Source organism: Macaca fascicularis, chromosome 12 (assembly GCF_037993035.2).
Source record: "Macaca fascicularis isolate 582-1 chromosome 12, T2T-MFA8v1.1".
NCBI classification, from domain to species: domain Eukaryota; kingdom Metazoa; phylum Chordata; class Mammalia; order Primates; family Cercopithecidae; genus Macaca; species Macaca fascicularis.
In genome coordinates, this window is record NC_088386.1 from 20,402,497 (window position 1) to 20,418,529 (window position 16,033).

The 16,033-nt window shown below is 45.4% G+C and overlaps 1 protein-coding gene across 4 annotated transcripts in view; it reads right to left on the reverse strand.

Moving 5' to 3' along the window:
• Positions 1-16,033, reverse strand: part of TMEM163 (transmembrane protein 163) — a 260,775-nt gene that overhangs the window by 116,551 nt on the left and 128,191 nt on the right. The window contains exon 1 of one of the 4 annotated variants that reach the window (XM_074008921.1): positions 6,588-6,798. The exons of 2 other annotated variants lie outside the window; for them this stretch is intronic. Coding sequence is in view for 1 of the 2 variants with exons in the window: in XM_074008920.1 (XP_073865021.1) it covers positions 6,430-6,475 (46 nt within the window). In the remaining variant the exon portion in view is untranslated. Of the gene's footprint in view, positions 1-6,429; positions 6,799-16,033 lie in introns of those variants that run through there. One more of the 4 variants, XM_074008920.1, reaches the window with a different exon arrangement.

A 16,033-nucleotide genomic window follows, 5' to 3' on the forward strand; every position in this document is an offset into this window, starting at 1 on the left:
GGATTTCTTCAAACGAGTTCCCCTCAAATTATAGATAGCCTCAGTCTTAAGAATCCAATTATATCTAATTCAAAAACACAGAAGGACACACCAATATGTAAAATACAGTGAACAGAACAATGGCTGAAATGGCATTGCCCATATACTGCCTCGCTTTGCATTGACCCTTTCTTGCTTGTGTTTATTTTCTCACAATCAAAAGCATTTATCTAATGGCTAACAAGGTTATGGTTTGACCACAGAACAGGGGAGCTTCTGCTGGCTCATCTCCACTTGCCTCTGCCATGAAATTTTTCTCACTACCAATTTAAGGGGAACAAACACCTGAAATACAGAAATACCTTTTACTCCCCCCCCCAAAAAAAATGCAAAGAATTCTACTTACAAAACACGTTTTCAGAGAGAGTACCTACATGCGGTGTTCCCAAGACTACTCCTAGCTTTGGTGACTCACAAGAGGGACCCACAGGACTCAGCACACAGTCACACCTATGGCTAAGATTTATGACAGCAAAAGGATATAAAGCTAAATCGGCAGAAGGAGAAGGTCCATGGAACAGTCTGGCGGAAACTAGGTATAAGCTTCCCAGAGTCCTCTCCCAGTGGAGTCACAGAGGACATATTGAATTCCTCTAGCATCAGGCTGGGACAACAGGTGCAAAGTGCTATGTACCAGGGAGGCTTGTTAGAGACTCGGTGCCCAGGGATTTTACCGGGGGCTTGTTGCATAGGCCATATACTGCCTGGCGTGTACCAGAAATCCAGACTTCTGGAAGGAAAGCAGGTATTCAGCATAAACCACATGGTTTGTACAAATGGTTTAGGCACACTGAGCCACACTTCTTTACAGAAAGTTTAATATTCACATAGGGAACTGCTTACTAGTTATGTTGCCAAATAGTACCCAAGGGCCAACCTTGCAAGCAGGCTTTTCTAAGGATAGGCAATCCCAAAAACGTTTTTTGTTTGTTTGTTTGTTTTGAGACAGAGTCGTCCTCTGTCACCAGGCTGGAGTGCAGTGGCATGATCTTGGCTGACTGTAACCTCCGCCTCCTGGGTTCAAGCCATTCTCCTGGCTCAGCCTCCTGAGTAGCTGGGATTACAGGCAACCACCACCACCACGCCCAGCTAATTTTTGTATTTTTAGTAGAGACGGGGTTTCACCATGTTGGTCAGGATGGTCTCGATCTCCTGACCTCGTGATCCGCCCGCCTCTGCCTCCCAAAGTACTGGGATTACAGGCGTGAGCCACCGCGCCCGGCCCAAAACAGTTCTATTAACCTTCTCTAAACAAGACCAAAGTTGAATTCTTCACATGAAAAAGAGAACTGAGCCCCGATACATAGAGCAACTTGCACAAAATCACACAGCAAAGCTAGAACGAGCACACAGGTCTCAGAGAAGTTGTCGTCAGCCACACCCCCAACATCTTCCAAAGATGCCTGTGTCTCCCAAAGTCTGTTCACTTCAGAGCAGAGACTGCAAATGAAGGGATGTGAAGCTAGCTCTGTTCTCAGTCCACAAATTCTCCATGGCAACATTAATTATATCCATCACTTGAAAGTTTCACTGATGGAATATAATTTTTAATATTCCACCGCTATCCCTCCTCTTAGACAAAGACACCTCTCCAATCCTATTTAATTATATCTGAAAATATCCAGTTCATTACCACCTTAATTAAAATCATACATTTTCATTTAAAGCTGGAAGAGTCCTTCGAGATGTTCTATCTACTCCAACATCTTTATTTCACAGAAATAGTACTGTGGTTCAGAGAGGAAACAACTTCACTCGGCCTCTATCATCAACTGGTCTAAACACCAGGGCCAGAATCCTCCCCGCTTGGCTTGCTGTCACATGCCCTTCCTGCTGCCTCTTGCTGTCCTACCAAGCCAGACTCCCAGAATTTGGAAGACTGTGTGCTTATTATAGACCCTTCAGCCCTTAATGATCTGAAATGAGCTCCCCTTCATGACCTCTGCAAGGAGGCCTGTACAGCCCTACAAAGAGCCAATATTCCTGAAATTAGAGAACTAATAAAAATGATTGCTGCGGTGGCAAAGATCTCACATGACATTTAGATGCTATTTATATGCATCCTCTTTTAAATATATGCAGTTACCCAGAATTACAACACAGTGTTGAATCTGGAAAGAATCAACATGACCGGGACATCTTGCCCCACAACCAAAGCTGCTGGACTGGCTACCGAGGGATCTCCCACACCCTGTCTAGTTCCTGAGCAATCTGTGATTCTTTCAGGCTCAACTGGCCTAAAGAAAATTAAGGGGCTTATTTACATGGCCTAAGGCAACAGAGATCCAGTCTTCCCCACGTTATCAGTATCACACTGCACAAAGGAGCCACAAAAGCACGAACACAGAAGAACAGTCATTTCTCTCCAGAACAGATTCTCATTGTGCATCATCCAGCAACTAGAAGAATCCAAGTGCTGAGAATGCTTCCGTATTCTAACCTGAAATATCTGTCAAATCATAAAAGCTGATGGATAGAGGGGGCTCAGTCTAGAAAGTCCTATTTAAATGTATCAGAAAGGTATAAGCCAGTGTTTCTCAACTGGGGGCACTTTTAGCCACCAGGGGATATTTGGCAGTGAGACATTGTTGGTTGTCACAGCTGGAAGAGAGGTCATCACCACTGGCTTCTACCAGGTAGAGGCCAGGGATGCTGCTAAACAGCCTACAAGGTACAGGACAGCCCCACGGCAAATAATCAGGGCCCCACATACCAATAGCACCGAGGCTGAGAAACTCCCTTCTAAACAGATACAGGCCAATTCACAGTTCTTGAGAGGGTGGAGACAGAGGTGATGCCGAGAGTTCCGTGCTGTTTCAGTGTTAAGTGCAATGACGTATAATAAAAATGAGAAAACAGAATTAAGAACATAGTTAACCAGGATTCCAGTTCCCATAAATTTTAGACTGCATTTTACTTTATTTCACTGTTTTAGGCTTTGTGTCCCTGCATTCTGTAACACTTCAAATGCCTTTTGTTTCCAACTGGGTCGTTCTGCTTGGGATGCGGTAGCAATGCTGCCTCCACTTTTAGAGCCCAGGAACCCAGGGAGTAAAGAACTCTTGGGGTGAACTTCTGGAGGGACCCACAAAACAGAGCTTGCCCAGACAGCCATCAGCTATTATGTGGCCTGTGTTTCAGGGCCTCTGGCTACTGCCCAGAAGTTTGTGTTTTTAATTATGTTTCTAAGAATTTACAGCCAATTTTTAGAAACCACTGTGAAAACACTGGGAAATCAAGACAGCAACTAGGACTAAGAAAGAAAACTCATACCACCAAACAGCATGGCAGCACATCCCTATAATCTAGGCAACAGAGCGGGTATATACTATAAAAATAAATAAGATCTGCAAATTGTGTTTATAAAAAAAAATAAAAATAGCCAAGCATTAAAACAGAGCTATGACATAGGCTCTATTCAAAATCTAGGAAGACGTGGCCGGGCACAGTGGCTCTTGCCTGTAATCCCAGCACTTTGGGAGGCCGAGCCAGGCAGGATGCCTGAGCCCAGTAGTTTGAGACCAGCCTGGGCAACATGGCAAAAATCCCATCTCTACAAAAAACACAAAAATTAGCCAGGTACGGTGGTGCCAGTAGTCCCAGCTACTCGGAAGGCTAAGGCCGGAGAATCGCTTGAGCTCAGGAGGTGCAGGGTGCAGTGAGCCAAGATCGCGCCACTGCCCTCCAGTCTGGGCAACAGGAAAGAAACCCTGTCTCAAAACAAAAACAAAACAATCTAGGAAGATGTGTTCAAATGTCATCTTTTCCAAAATTATTTAGTACTTGTCAGGGTCTTTCAGTGTTCCTCAAATTTGCTCCAAGAAAACATCCACCCGGATGAAGAAATTATCTGAAGACCAAATGGGAAGGTTAGCTCATTAACAGGATCCATCATGCTGTCGGGTTTCCCAGCTGCAAGTAGGCAGCAGATTGCTGGATGGCTCGATTTGATGCAGCTGTGCAGGAGATTTACTGCCCAAGAGCTCCCAGGTGAGGGATGGAGTGGATGCTGCAACCCAGGCTATTGGGCTTGCTGGACTGAGCACCCTGGCATGGGGCTGCATCTACATTAGGAGAAGAGGGCTTTTTCTAATATGCACTAAGGTCCCCATGGTGTAGCAGGGCTGTGACCACATGGTAGAGAAGGCATGGTCCATTTGCCAAGCAAGGCCAGCCCCGACATGTGAGGCTCTGTGGGGGGTGGGGCAAGGGGACCATGTAGCGGTCCTGAGCATGCAAAATGGGAAGCCAGAGGGAGAGAAGGGGAACACAACGACCTTCTTGGCGCTGTGGGGTTCTTCCGCACAGCTTGAGTGGGAAGAATCAAGAGGACGTAAGTGCCCACAAACCACGGGTACTTGAGAGCTGGGAATAACCTTATAAAGATGGTTGGCCTTGATTTTTCATCTACAGAATGGACCCTGATTAAGCCATTCTGGAAGCAAATCCATCTGCCATCTGAACCATGGTCAGGCCCCTACCCCACCCCCAGTGCCCATTCCTGCGTCTGTCAGCCAAGAGCCAGGCTGAGAATCTTCCCCTCAGCTGTCAGACACCCTGCTGTTGTACTCACACTTGCCTTCAATGCTGGGGGCCCCCAGTGTGTATAGAAGTGGCTCAAAACAATCTCTGCCTATTAATTCACAGTTTGGTAGGGCAGACAGTCACACACACACAGGGTTCTCAGGCTTTTCCTAGTTCCATGCCATCCTTCTGGGGGTCACGCTGTCATGAGATGTGTCACTCACCACACGGAGTGAATGCCCAGCGCCCTGGGAAGGTAGAAGAAATCTAAGCAGCTATAAGGGTCCTTAGCTATAGCTCCCTACCAAGTCGGACCATAACAGCGCAATCCCTAAAGAGGATCTGCTTTGGTGGAGAGAGAACACAAAAGACCGCACAGATGAGCCTCATTTGATTTAAATTAGGCAGATTTCAGCAGGTGTGTGGGAGCAGGTGGCATTCATGAGAGAACATCTCAAGTCAAAACGAGGCATGTCTGGGGGAGGCAGGTCTCCAAAAAGGACAGACCCCAGGAAGGGGGAAACTCCTGGGGACCCAACCACACAGAGGTGAGCCCAGGATGCAGAAGGACTTCGGGGAACACCTGTGTTTAAGAAGCTGGACAAAGCTGGGAGTCATTGAAAGAAACAAATGACACCATGGACGCAGTAAGATGAGGATTTGAAGGTGTCGGGCTGTGCGCTCAAGGGAGGGTTTTCAGGGTGGTGGTCACAGAAGTGTCCAAGAGTAACCCAGGAGGAAAAGGCATTTGACTGGTCAGCCGGAGCGGGGTTGGGTGAGACCAGGGGATACAGAGGAAGAACTGAGGGGATGTGAGGATTCTGAAAAGTCCTGGAGATCTTGGGGAGAAAGACGCTAAGAATTAGGTTATGGACTGTGACTTGCCTGTGAAATTCTACAAAGTGGTTTTAGTCGCGAGACAAGCCTGTGACTGCTGCATTTCTCACCAAGCCCTAAATTAGAAAACAAAAATGCCACAAGGGCCTGGTGTGGCCACACCTGGGGGAAAACTGCATCCCCAGTGCTGATGGTTTAATCCCATATAGACCTAATTTTAGCTGACAGAATAAGCTCCCCTAACATAAAAGGGCCACGCATTAAGTGGCTATAAGAATTTTAACCTTGAACAAATGGCCCAGCAGGACTCCTTCTCAATCACACAGAATGCCTCTCAGAGGCCAAGATTTTCTTTTTAGGAGAGAAGGGTCTCTCACACAAAAAGGAACCAGGAGGAGAGAGAGAGATAATGGCCTGGCCTCTCCTGAGTCTCTCTGTTACAAAGCTGAAGGTTTTGGGGCCAGCAGGAGTCACACCTTTCTTAAAATCTAAGGCATCTGCAAGTACTTACAAGTCCTGAAAAGGAAGGACAAACTTGTCACCTTGCAGACAGGTCTACCTAAGTTCCTCTGATGCACGGGAGTTCCTTCCTTTCCCAGAAGACAGGAAAACACTAGCTCAGGATGGGAGGTGGGGAACAACTCTTTTACCTCCTAAACTGAAATATTAAACACAGACACTAATATTTACTCGCTGCTGACATGCTGCAGAACCAGCTCTTTCTAAACCTCATAAACACCTTTATGCATGATCACATTCCATCCCAACTATCTGCCATGTTCCGATTCCTCTGGCCTGGAAGCTCCAGGAGCTGCAACTATCTTATTCCTCTCTGTGAATTCCTGCTCCAACCTGACCCCAGTGTGAGGCTGAGACCAGCACAAAACAGACACCCAGTAGACTTTTCCTGAACTTAATTAGGGTACCTGCCATTGTTTTGAGCCTTTGATAGACATTTACATGTCATATATATACACACGTATACATGCACACTCAAAGATATGGATGGCGTCAACTCTAGTTTGATACCTTTTGAGAGCCCAAATCTGTGTTCTTTCTCTGTAGCACACATCATGGCTCTTCCAAATGGTCTTGTTACTTCCCTCAAGAATCACCTGTATCAGCCAAGGTCCTGGCAGGGAACAGAAGTCACCTTAGATGGTGAAAATGAAAAGACTGTATCTTACTTTCAGGGTTAGAGGAGGCACAGCTGGGACGCTGAGGCACCAGAAATGCACAAGGGCCAGAAGTCAGTTCCTCACGGAGGGCTGCAGTGAGAGGAGGAGACCACGTCCCCAGAGCCCAGAGCAAGCTGGAGCCCTGCACGAGGCGCTGAGGGAGAAAGAAGCTAGTCCGGAGGAGCTACAGCCAGAAGTGCAGGACTGGGAAAGAGGGGGCAGGAAAGGGACCAGCCTCTCTCCTTTTCACACTGCAGGTCTCCGCAGGTGTTCCCAGGTACTCCAGACACATCTATCTCAGCTGAAAGGCATTTCCCCAGCCCTCCCCACCCACCCTTGGAAGCCTTCATGCCCATGAGATATTTACAGTCAGCCCTTCTTCTCTGTGGGTTCTTTATCGGTGGATTCAATCAACCACAGATTGAAAATATGTGGGGGAGAAAACAACAATCAAAAATAATACAAATAAAAACGCAGTAGAACAACTATTTACATAGCATTCATGTTGTATTCGGTATTATAAGGACATCTAGAGATGATTTAAAGTATATGGGAGGATGTGTGTAGGTTACATGCAAAATACTATCACATCTCACATCAGGCTCTTAGGCATCCGGGAATTTTTGTTTGGCGAGGTCCTGGAACAAACCCCCCTCGGGTGCGGAGGAACGACTGTACTTCTATCATTAAAAAAAGGAGAAATTTTGAACTCTTTTAACCCTCTAATTTTCCTATTTTTGATAATACAGTTATATTAGTTCCGTAATTTAAAAACAAGAGGAAGAGAAAGGGTAGTTTTCAGAGGAGCTATGCAGTATTCTGGTAGGCTTTCGTTAAAAGTCTTAATCACAAGATTTTGCTCAAAAAAAAGAAAAGTCCACTTACAGATTCTGCTCACACTATTTCCTGTTTTGGATGAGCCCCATTTCAAAAGGATTCCTTTCACCAAAGCCAAACAGAAGCACTCAGACACACCCAACTAAGGGAAGAGCAGAATATTTTGCGTATGTCAATGCCTCCACTGCACTGGTCTAGCCTTTCTAGAACCAGAAACGTAATGCGTGACGTTCCTGTCAGCCAGTTGTATTTGCAGCTTGTCATGCCCATGAACAGGAAGCATCGTGGTTAGTGTCTGTATGTGTAATGTTGCATGCAGCCATTTGGAAAGATTGATTTGATAATGAACAGCAAAAGGCACTGGACGACGCTTCCCCCACGGTACAATTAGTATGAAAAATACTGTGCACAATCAAAGTAACACTAACAAGCAGCTGTGATTATTCCTTTCTCTGCATGTCCAGTAATCTGACACAGGACCTAGACTCAGTAATTCAGATCATGTAAAATCTCATGGCCTAAGTGATAAATAACTGGTTTGAGTGTGTGTGTGTGCATGTGTGTGTGAGAGGCAGTGTGTGTGCATGTGTGTGTATACAAAGCAACAATTTTACTACAGCTCAGCCAAGTGGAGGCTAACTGCATTTTCAGAAGGGAGGTAAAAAGAGACTGCTCTATTCACCAACAATCTCACTAGATTCCCTCCATCCCAAATTCCCTGCCACAGAGATACACACTTCCATCCTGGATGCATCCAGTATTTGAACGGAGAGAGCGATCACAAAAGGAAATAGATGGTTCAATTATTCCCGCAGGAGAGAAACTTCACAGGTGAAGTTTCCAGCACCCCAGGCTGGATGGCGTCAGGCCCTCCTGGGTGGGAGGATGCGTTGGACCTATCATGTCCCACCTGATTTTTTACAGCAGGCTGTCCTGTGAATGGCTTCCCCCAAATCCCCAATTCAATCCAAGAAGACACTTTTGTATCTACGAAGGGGCAACTCTTCCCACTAGAACTTTCGATGCAAGGATTACTGGTAAACTTTGCAGTTTATCAAAGCATTTATAGTGTGGGGCACAGAATTCTTTCACAAAGTTCATTTGTTTTTCTCACACTACAAAATAAAATGGATTTAAAATCACACCACCATAATCCATCCATCTACAAGAATAATTCTAAAGTCATAAGTGACTTAATGTTTTAGGACAAATTCTTCCGTGATTTTTTTAAAACAAATTTGAAGTTTCTAACACTAAGAAGCTTTTTGGACAGACTCACTGTCCAAATGAACAGACATACTGAATTTAAAAGTTCTGGATTCACCTAAGTTCTGAATGTTCTTGCTGTCATCACCTAAACAAATTCATCCTTTTTTTTTTTTTTTTTTTTTTTTCCTGTTTTCTCCCTTAACAAAGGAGCTAATAAACAGGGCAAATGCTCTCCTAGGGGTAGGGAATTAAGTTGGTTCCATAGGGCTTCGGAAGAGATACACCTGGATTTGAATCCAGTCCTGCTCTACACCAGCCATAAAGACGGCAGACTGTTTAATGTTTGCAAACCTCAGTTATCTCATCTGAAAAGTGAGATACGCACAAAGTTGTGACAATTAAAAGAAATCTATGTGAAACTTCAGTCACGTAGTAAACAATTTACTGCATGGCTATTTCTTGGTGACAACTTGGCCCCTGTGCTAATGGTAATGATTTGTTCTCTTATACAGGGCATGAAAGACCTCGCATGATACCAAATTGAGAGATCTGGCCTTAAAAAAATAAAATGATGACAAGAAACAAAAAGTACCTTAGGTAGGAAAGATCAATTATCAAACTAGAGTACTCAGTAAGATTTGAGACTTAAGACGAATCTCAATCCCAGGCTTTCATCAAGCACTTCAATAAACAAAGCAGAAGTATTTTACCTGTCCAATTACGTGGTCATAAAGGAATTTTCTTAAAGTGAGACGATGCATTTTCACGGCACATTAAATGCTAGCTGCCTGCACCTCAATGACTTTTGTACTGAGGGAAACAAAGGTGAAGAGAGTTAGAATTCATTAAGGGCTGAAAATTAATTAGGCCATCTCAACCCCATGAGTCACAGCCATCAATTTAAAAGACGTAACAGCATACACTGGATTTTAATTAGGAGGGTTACAAAACTGTTTAAGAACCAAAACCCAATTGTCGAGCCCAATTAAGCAGGCTGATGGAACATACTATGTGGTGCTATAAAGTGTTCCTTTTGCAAAAGAAGCATAAAATAAAATCCTTGTTCAAGATCTCACCGGCTCCCCCACATACTATACACTGTAGTAAGTATACATGGAATAAAATTCATTCTTTCATTTATTGTGCAAAGGATGTCAGTCTTTGAGACAAGAAATTAATCTGGAATTAGCCCAAGATCAATGCAAAAATAAGCCAAACAACCCTAGAGGCCGGGTGCAGTGGTTCCCCACCTGTAATCCCAGCACTTTGGGAGGCGGAGCCAGGTGGATCACTTGAGGTCAGCAGTTCGAGATCAGCCTGGCCAACATGGTGAAGCCCCATCTCTACCAAAAAATACAAAAATTAGCTGAGCATGGTGGTGCATGCCTGTAATCCCAGCTACTCAGGAGGCTGAGGCATGAGAATGGCTTGAACCCCTGAGATGGAGGTTGCAGTGAGCCAACATGGCTCCACTGCACTTCAGCCTGGGTGACAGAGCGAGACTCTGCCTCCAAAAAAACCAACCCTAGGACAGCAGCAAGATGTGGATGGTGGTTCTGGGTTTGACTAACCAATCTCTCCAGGTGGGGCTTCATGAGATAACCTCTGGGGCTCAATTCAGTCCCTGGACTCTACAATGAAGACCTAAACTTCCTGACCATCACGGATGCAGGTGCCAAGAACAACAGAATCAGGGCAGGAGGGCACTAAGGGGAGAGTCAGAGACACATGGGGCAAATCCAACAGAAAAGGATTTGTAGTCCAGTACATACTTTTGCATCCTGAGGCACCATTTCTGGTTGACCCTGATCTTCTTTTTTTTCTTTTTTAAACCAAGCTTCTATCACCCAAAGTAGCTATTTGATGAATAACTCAACAAGCTCCTTTCCCTTAAAAGGCTGATTAATTTTTTTTTAATTAACTAGAATATACATACCACAGAAACAATTTTCACACCTTCTTCATCAGTGTCTACATGCAAATAGCCTTAGCAACACATCATGCTTATCTCTTTCAGAATAGATCTAAGATTCTCCACTTTACTTTGGTGAGAGAAATTGAATGTCAACATTTATGTTCATTCCAGAACTGGGTCCACTTCCTTCCAAATGTAAAATAGCAGCTGCCATCCCACTCTGGCTGCACTGCTGCACTGACCTTCCCCCAACCAATCCACCGCAATTCCCCCACTTACAGGAGCTGGGAACATTCTTCACGCTCTTTGTGGGGGTGGGGAAGATGCCTTTTATGAAGTTGATGAGAAAACAAGTTCAAGAGTCAAGTGAGCTCATTTTGAGGGGAGGATCTCCTACCTTTAGTTTCCCCATCCTTTCCCCTTGCCCATGTCAGCATATGCATATATATGTGTACAATAATTATACCAGAGTGACCAAAGAACACAACTTTACAAGAAGCAGCAGGACCAAAAAGGCAACTACCCTTCCATCTCCCTCCTGCCCTTGAACCACTGATTCTCCATGTTAAATATTCCATCGTTCAAAATATGGCTACCTATATTGAAGACTTTGTCCTTCCTAACGGTGTCATGAAGCTGAGGGGTTTCCCTGTCACCATGAGTGTGGGTAGAAGTATTAAGAGCCCTGCAACCAGAACTGCTTGGGTTCACACATTCATGGCAGAGAACCATGAGAGAGCACAAGGTATGCAAGAGTTTCAAACGTTCAGAGTTTCCTAGAAACCACAGTCATGTCAAAAAGGGAAGACAAAAAGATCGCCATGTGCTATGGGAAGACGCCTAATTATAAAGGAACTAAAGAGAGGACAAAGGCTGGGAAGAGGAGTAAGTTTTGCAAAATTGTTTTCTCATCAACTTCAAAAAAGGCAACCTCCCATTCCCCAAAGAGCATAAAGAATGTTCCCAGCTCCTGTAGGTGGGGGAAGGTCAGTATGGTAGATGTACCTAATAGCAATAACTTAAGAAATGAGAGCTGACCGGGCGCGGTGGCTCACACCTGTAATCCCAGCACTTTGAGAGGCCGAGACAGGTGGATCACGAGGTCAGGAGATCGAGACCACAGTGAAACCCTGTCTCTACTAAAAATACAAAAAATTAGCCAGGTGCGGTGGCGGGCGCCTGTAGTCCCAGCTACTCAGGAGGCTGAGGCAGGAGAATGGCATGAATCCGGGAGGCGGAGCTTGCAGTGAGCCAAGATTGTGCCACTGCACTCCAGCCTGGGTGACAGAGTTAAGTGAAAGTGCTCTATAAACTGCATGCTTTTTGCAAGAGGTTGCAGTTCTCCTATCCAGCCTGCCACCATTGGACTGTTCCTGCATGTAAGTTCTCACAAATAAAACCCCGTATCTCATTTCCTGGCTCTGGGTCTCTTCTTTGGACTCTTGAACCTAATGCCATCAGGAGTTGAAGTTAACAGGAGTCTGACAAGACACAAATTCATGTCAAAGCTTCACTCAGACTAATTAGAAACCCCAGCCCAAGCTAGTGCATGCTGGTGCTAGGTCCTGCCATGTGATTCTCATGACTTGCATACAACCATTCAGTCATCATAAATGCTCAGTCTCTGAAACAAGGAATAAAAAAAAATCATGTCTCAAGTTGATGCTTTATTTTTGGCAACAATGAGTCACTGGCAGGTGAAGAAGAGGAAGTGGTGATGTCTCCTGTCGGGGCTGGGGGTAGCCTCCACCCTGACAGGAGGAAAGGTAGGGGGCAGAAGAACAGCTTCTGGGCCCAAGAGGCCTAAATTCCTTCCTACCTGCAAAAGTAGAGAAGAATCCCCTGGCTTGAACACACTCCACATGCCTGCTAAGAGATCTCTACTCTGGGACCATTCTTCCTATAAAAATAGCACTAAAACATATTTCTCTATTTTAACAGGCATCTCTGTGCAATGATTACTTGGATTTCAAAAAAATATGAGAATAACTTCATTTCTGCTTAGTCCTGTGGACAGAGAGCTGTGGAGCTTCACCAGAAAGCTCCTCTCAGCGCAGAAGTCACAGCATCAACTGTGGAATCCAGCTACCCAGATTCGAATCCTCATCCCACACTGGCAAGCCACATAAAATTGGACAATTCATTTAATGTTTTTGTGCCTTGGTTTCTTTCCCCACAAAATGGGAGTTCTAGCTCATGGAGTTGCTCTGTATCAAGAGAGCTGACACGTGGATGCATTTAGACCCAAAGCAAGTGGTTACTTGCACATAAGTTTTTAATAAATAGTTCTCATCATTATTACCTTCTGGGCGCTTCATATTTGTCACTGACAGTGATAAAAGTTTCAGACAACAATCTAAGAAGAGGCTCCTAGAGTTTGAAGAAACAAAAGCAATAAAACCAAGTTCAGCACCATGACACCTCTCACTCAAAACCCATGGAAAAGGCCACGACCCCTAGAAATGGGAGGACGCTTGATCTACAACTGAGAAAGAACTCAAGGGCCAATAACGAAACTGAAGGCAATAGAGTTCTCAGAAAAGGGGTTCACCACATCCATGCAGCTACTGTCAGTCATGCTGTAAAACCACTAACAGATCTTTCGTAGCCTAGCACTCATGCACCATCACTCCCTGTGACCTCATGGTCCCCTTCCCTCCCCTGCATCTGCTTCAGCCACACTGGCCACCTGCCCCCTATGAGATGCCTCCTGCTCTCAGGCCCATGGTTTGCTCTCTGCTCCCTCAATCCCTCCCATCTTTGTAGGTTTCTCAGGGATCTTTTGCTGACCACATTATTGAACACATAACTGCTATTTCTGTCCTCCTCCATCCCCTTTCTGGCTTCATTTTTCTCCATAGCATCCCTCACAATCTAGTACGTATTTTCTTTCTCACTCCCTGAGGCAGGAATTTCTGTTTGTTTGTTCACTGCTCCATCTCCAGGGCCTAGAGCGGCACCTGGCTCGTAGTGCTGAATAGATGGGCTACGAGATCTTTGCACAGGAAATGCACACTATTGCTTGGCAGATGTAAAGGTTAAATGATAAAGCAAGCAGATCACTAAACTCTCCTTGCCCTGCTCCAGGATAAAGTCACATTTTGGATGCCCTAATTGATATCCAAGTATAATTTCTCAACTACGGCCAGCAGCAGAACTAAGGAACAATGAAAAACCTTGAAATGAAGAACACAAACAGATCACGCTGCCAAAAGAAGGCTGCATCAGGGAAGGGCATCAGCCTCTAGCAAAAACCACAGACTCACTCCCCAACCATGGTGTTTGAAGCAGTATCCACAAAAGCATGTGTGCACTAAGATCCTACAAAGCAGAGGTCATGGAATGAATGTCCAGAGATCATTATGTAAGACAGCCAGGTAGCCTATATGTCCCCTCTGTGGTCACCCATGTGAAAACTCACAGGTGAAAAACCCCTCCCCATAAACTAAGTTCCAGGCAAGACACAATCCTCAATGATTATTTGGAAGACAAAGTACCCAGAAACATGAGTTTCTTGACCATTGCATTTTAGAAGACCTCTCTGAAATTTCTAGTAAAAAAACAAACAAACAAACAAACAAAAAAAAACAGTACACAGGCATGGGATAAAGACTCGAGACTCTTGCTAAAGAAATAAGAGAGTCTGGGTGGCAAGAGAGTCTAGGTGGCAACTTTTATGGGATTCAGACACAAATGTTCATTCAAATTATCCATAATGTGAAAGCATGCACAATGTGCCAGGTACTAAGCTTAGCATGTAAACTTAGAGTAGTATTTCCATTTCTAGCTGAGGAACATGAGGCTTACTGAAGGCAATGACTTGTCCAGAATCAAAGAGCTGGTAAGCAGCAGAGTCCAATGCTCAGCTCCAGACCCAGCACCAGTGACCTGCCAACTACTCCACATACACTTCAGGGACAGGACACTTCATGGATGCCTGGGTATTCTTCATCTAGAACTTCAGAGGCCCCTAAACTGTGAGCTCTGTCTGCAGACATTTCATTCTTTTATAACTGTATCACATGTAGAGATCTTTATTAAATCTAATCATCACATTTCAACCCCACCTGGAAACAGGGACAGAAAGAGATGGCAACCTCGTCCTCTTTTTTCTTTTTTAGAGACAGGGTCTCACTGTGTTGTCCAGGCTGGATTCAAACTCCTAGGCTCAAGTGATCCTCCCACCTCAGCCTCCTGAGTACCTGGGACTATGGGACTACAGGCACAGAGTCTGGCTACCTCACACTCTAGACCTAATAGATTCTCAAGTGATGGCTGCAAATAGAGCCATCTAGTAAAACCTTTAGGCAAGTTACTTAATCTCTCTGTTCCTCCATTTCCTCTTAGAGGGTTGTTGTGAGAATCAAATGAGTTAATACATTAAAAAGATACCTGGAACAAGGGGCGCCCCAAGATGACCGAATAGGAACAGCTCCAGCCTCCAGCTCCCAGCATGAACAAGACAGAAGATGGGTGATTTCTGCATTTTCAACTGAGGTACCGGGTTCATCTCACTGGGGCGTGTTGGACAGTTGGCACTGGTCCACTGATGCAGCCCGACTGGCGAGAACTGAAACAGGGCGAGGCATCACCTCATCTGGGAAGTGCAAGGGGGAAGGGAATTCCTTTTCCTAGCCAATGGAAATTGAGACACATGACACCTGGAAAATCGGGTAACTCCCACGCTAATACTGCACTTTACCAAGGGTCTTAGCAAACGGCACACCAGGAGATTATATCCCACACCTGGCCCGGAGGGTCCCACACCCACGGAGCCTACCTCATTGCTAGCACAGCAGTCTGAGATCTAACTGCAAGGCGGCAGCGAGGCTAGGGGAGGGGCACCCGCCATTGCTGAGGCTTAAGTAGGTAAACAAAGCCACCAGGAAGCTCGGGAAGCTCGAATTGCGTGGAGCCCACCTCAGCTCAAGGAGGCCTGCCTGCCTCTGTAGACTCCACCTCTGGGGACACAGCATAGCTAAACAAAAAGCAGTAGAAACCTCTGCAGATGTAAAAGTCCCTGTCTGACAGGTCTGAAGAGAGCAGTGGGTCTCCCAGCATGGAGATTGAGATCTGAGAACGGACAGACTGTCTGCTCAAGTGGGTCCCTGACCCCTGAGTAGCCTAAGTGGGAGACATCCCCCACTAGGTGCAGACCGACACCTCACACCTCACACAGCTGGGTACACCCCTGAGACGAACCTTCCAGAGCAAGAATCAGACAGCAACACTTGCTGTTCAGCAGTATTCTATCTTCTGCAGTCTCCACTGCTGATACCCAGGCAAACAGGGTCTGTAGTGGACCTCAAGCAAACTCCAACAGACCTACAGCTGAGGATCCTGACTGTTAGAAGGAAAACTAACAAACAGAAAGGACACCCACACCAAAACCCCATCAGTACGTCACCATCATCAAAGACCAAAGGCAGATAAAACCACAGAGATGGGGAAAAAGCAGTGAGAAAAGCTGGAAATTCAAAAAATCAGAGCACAT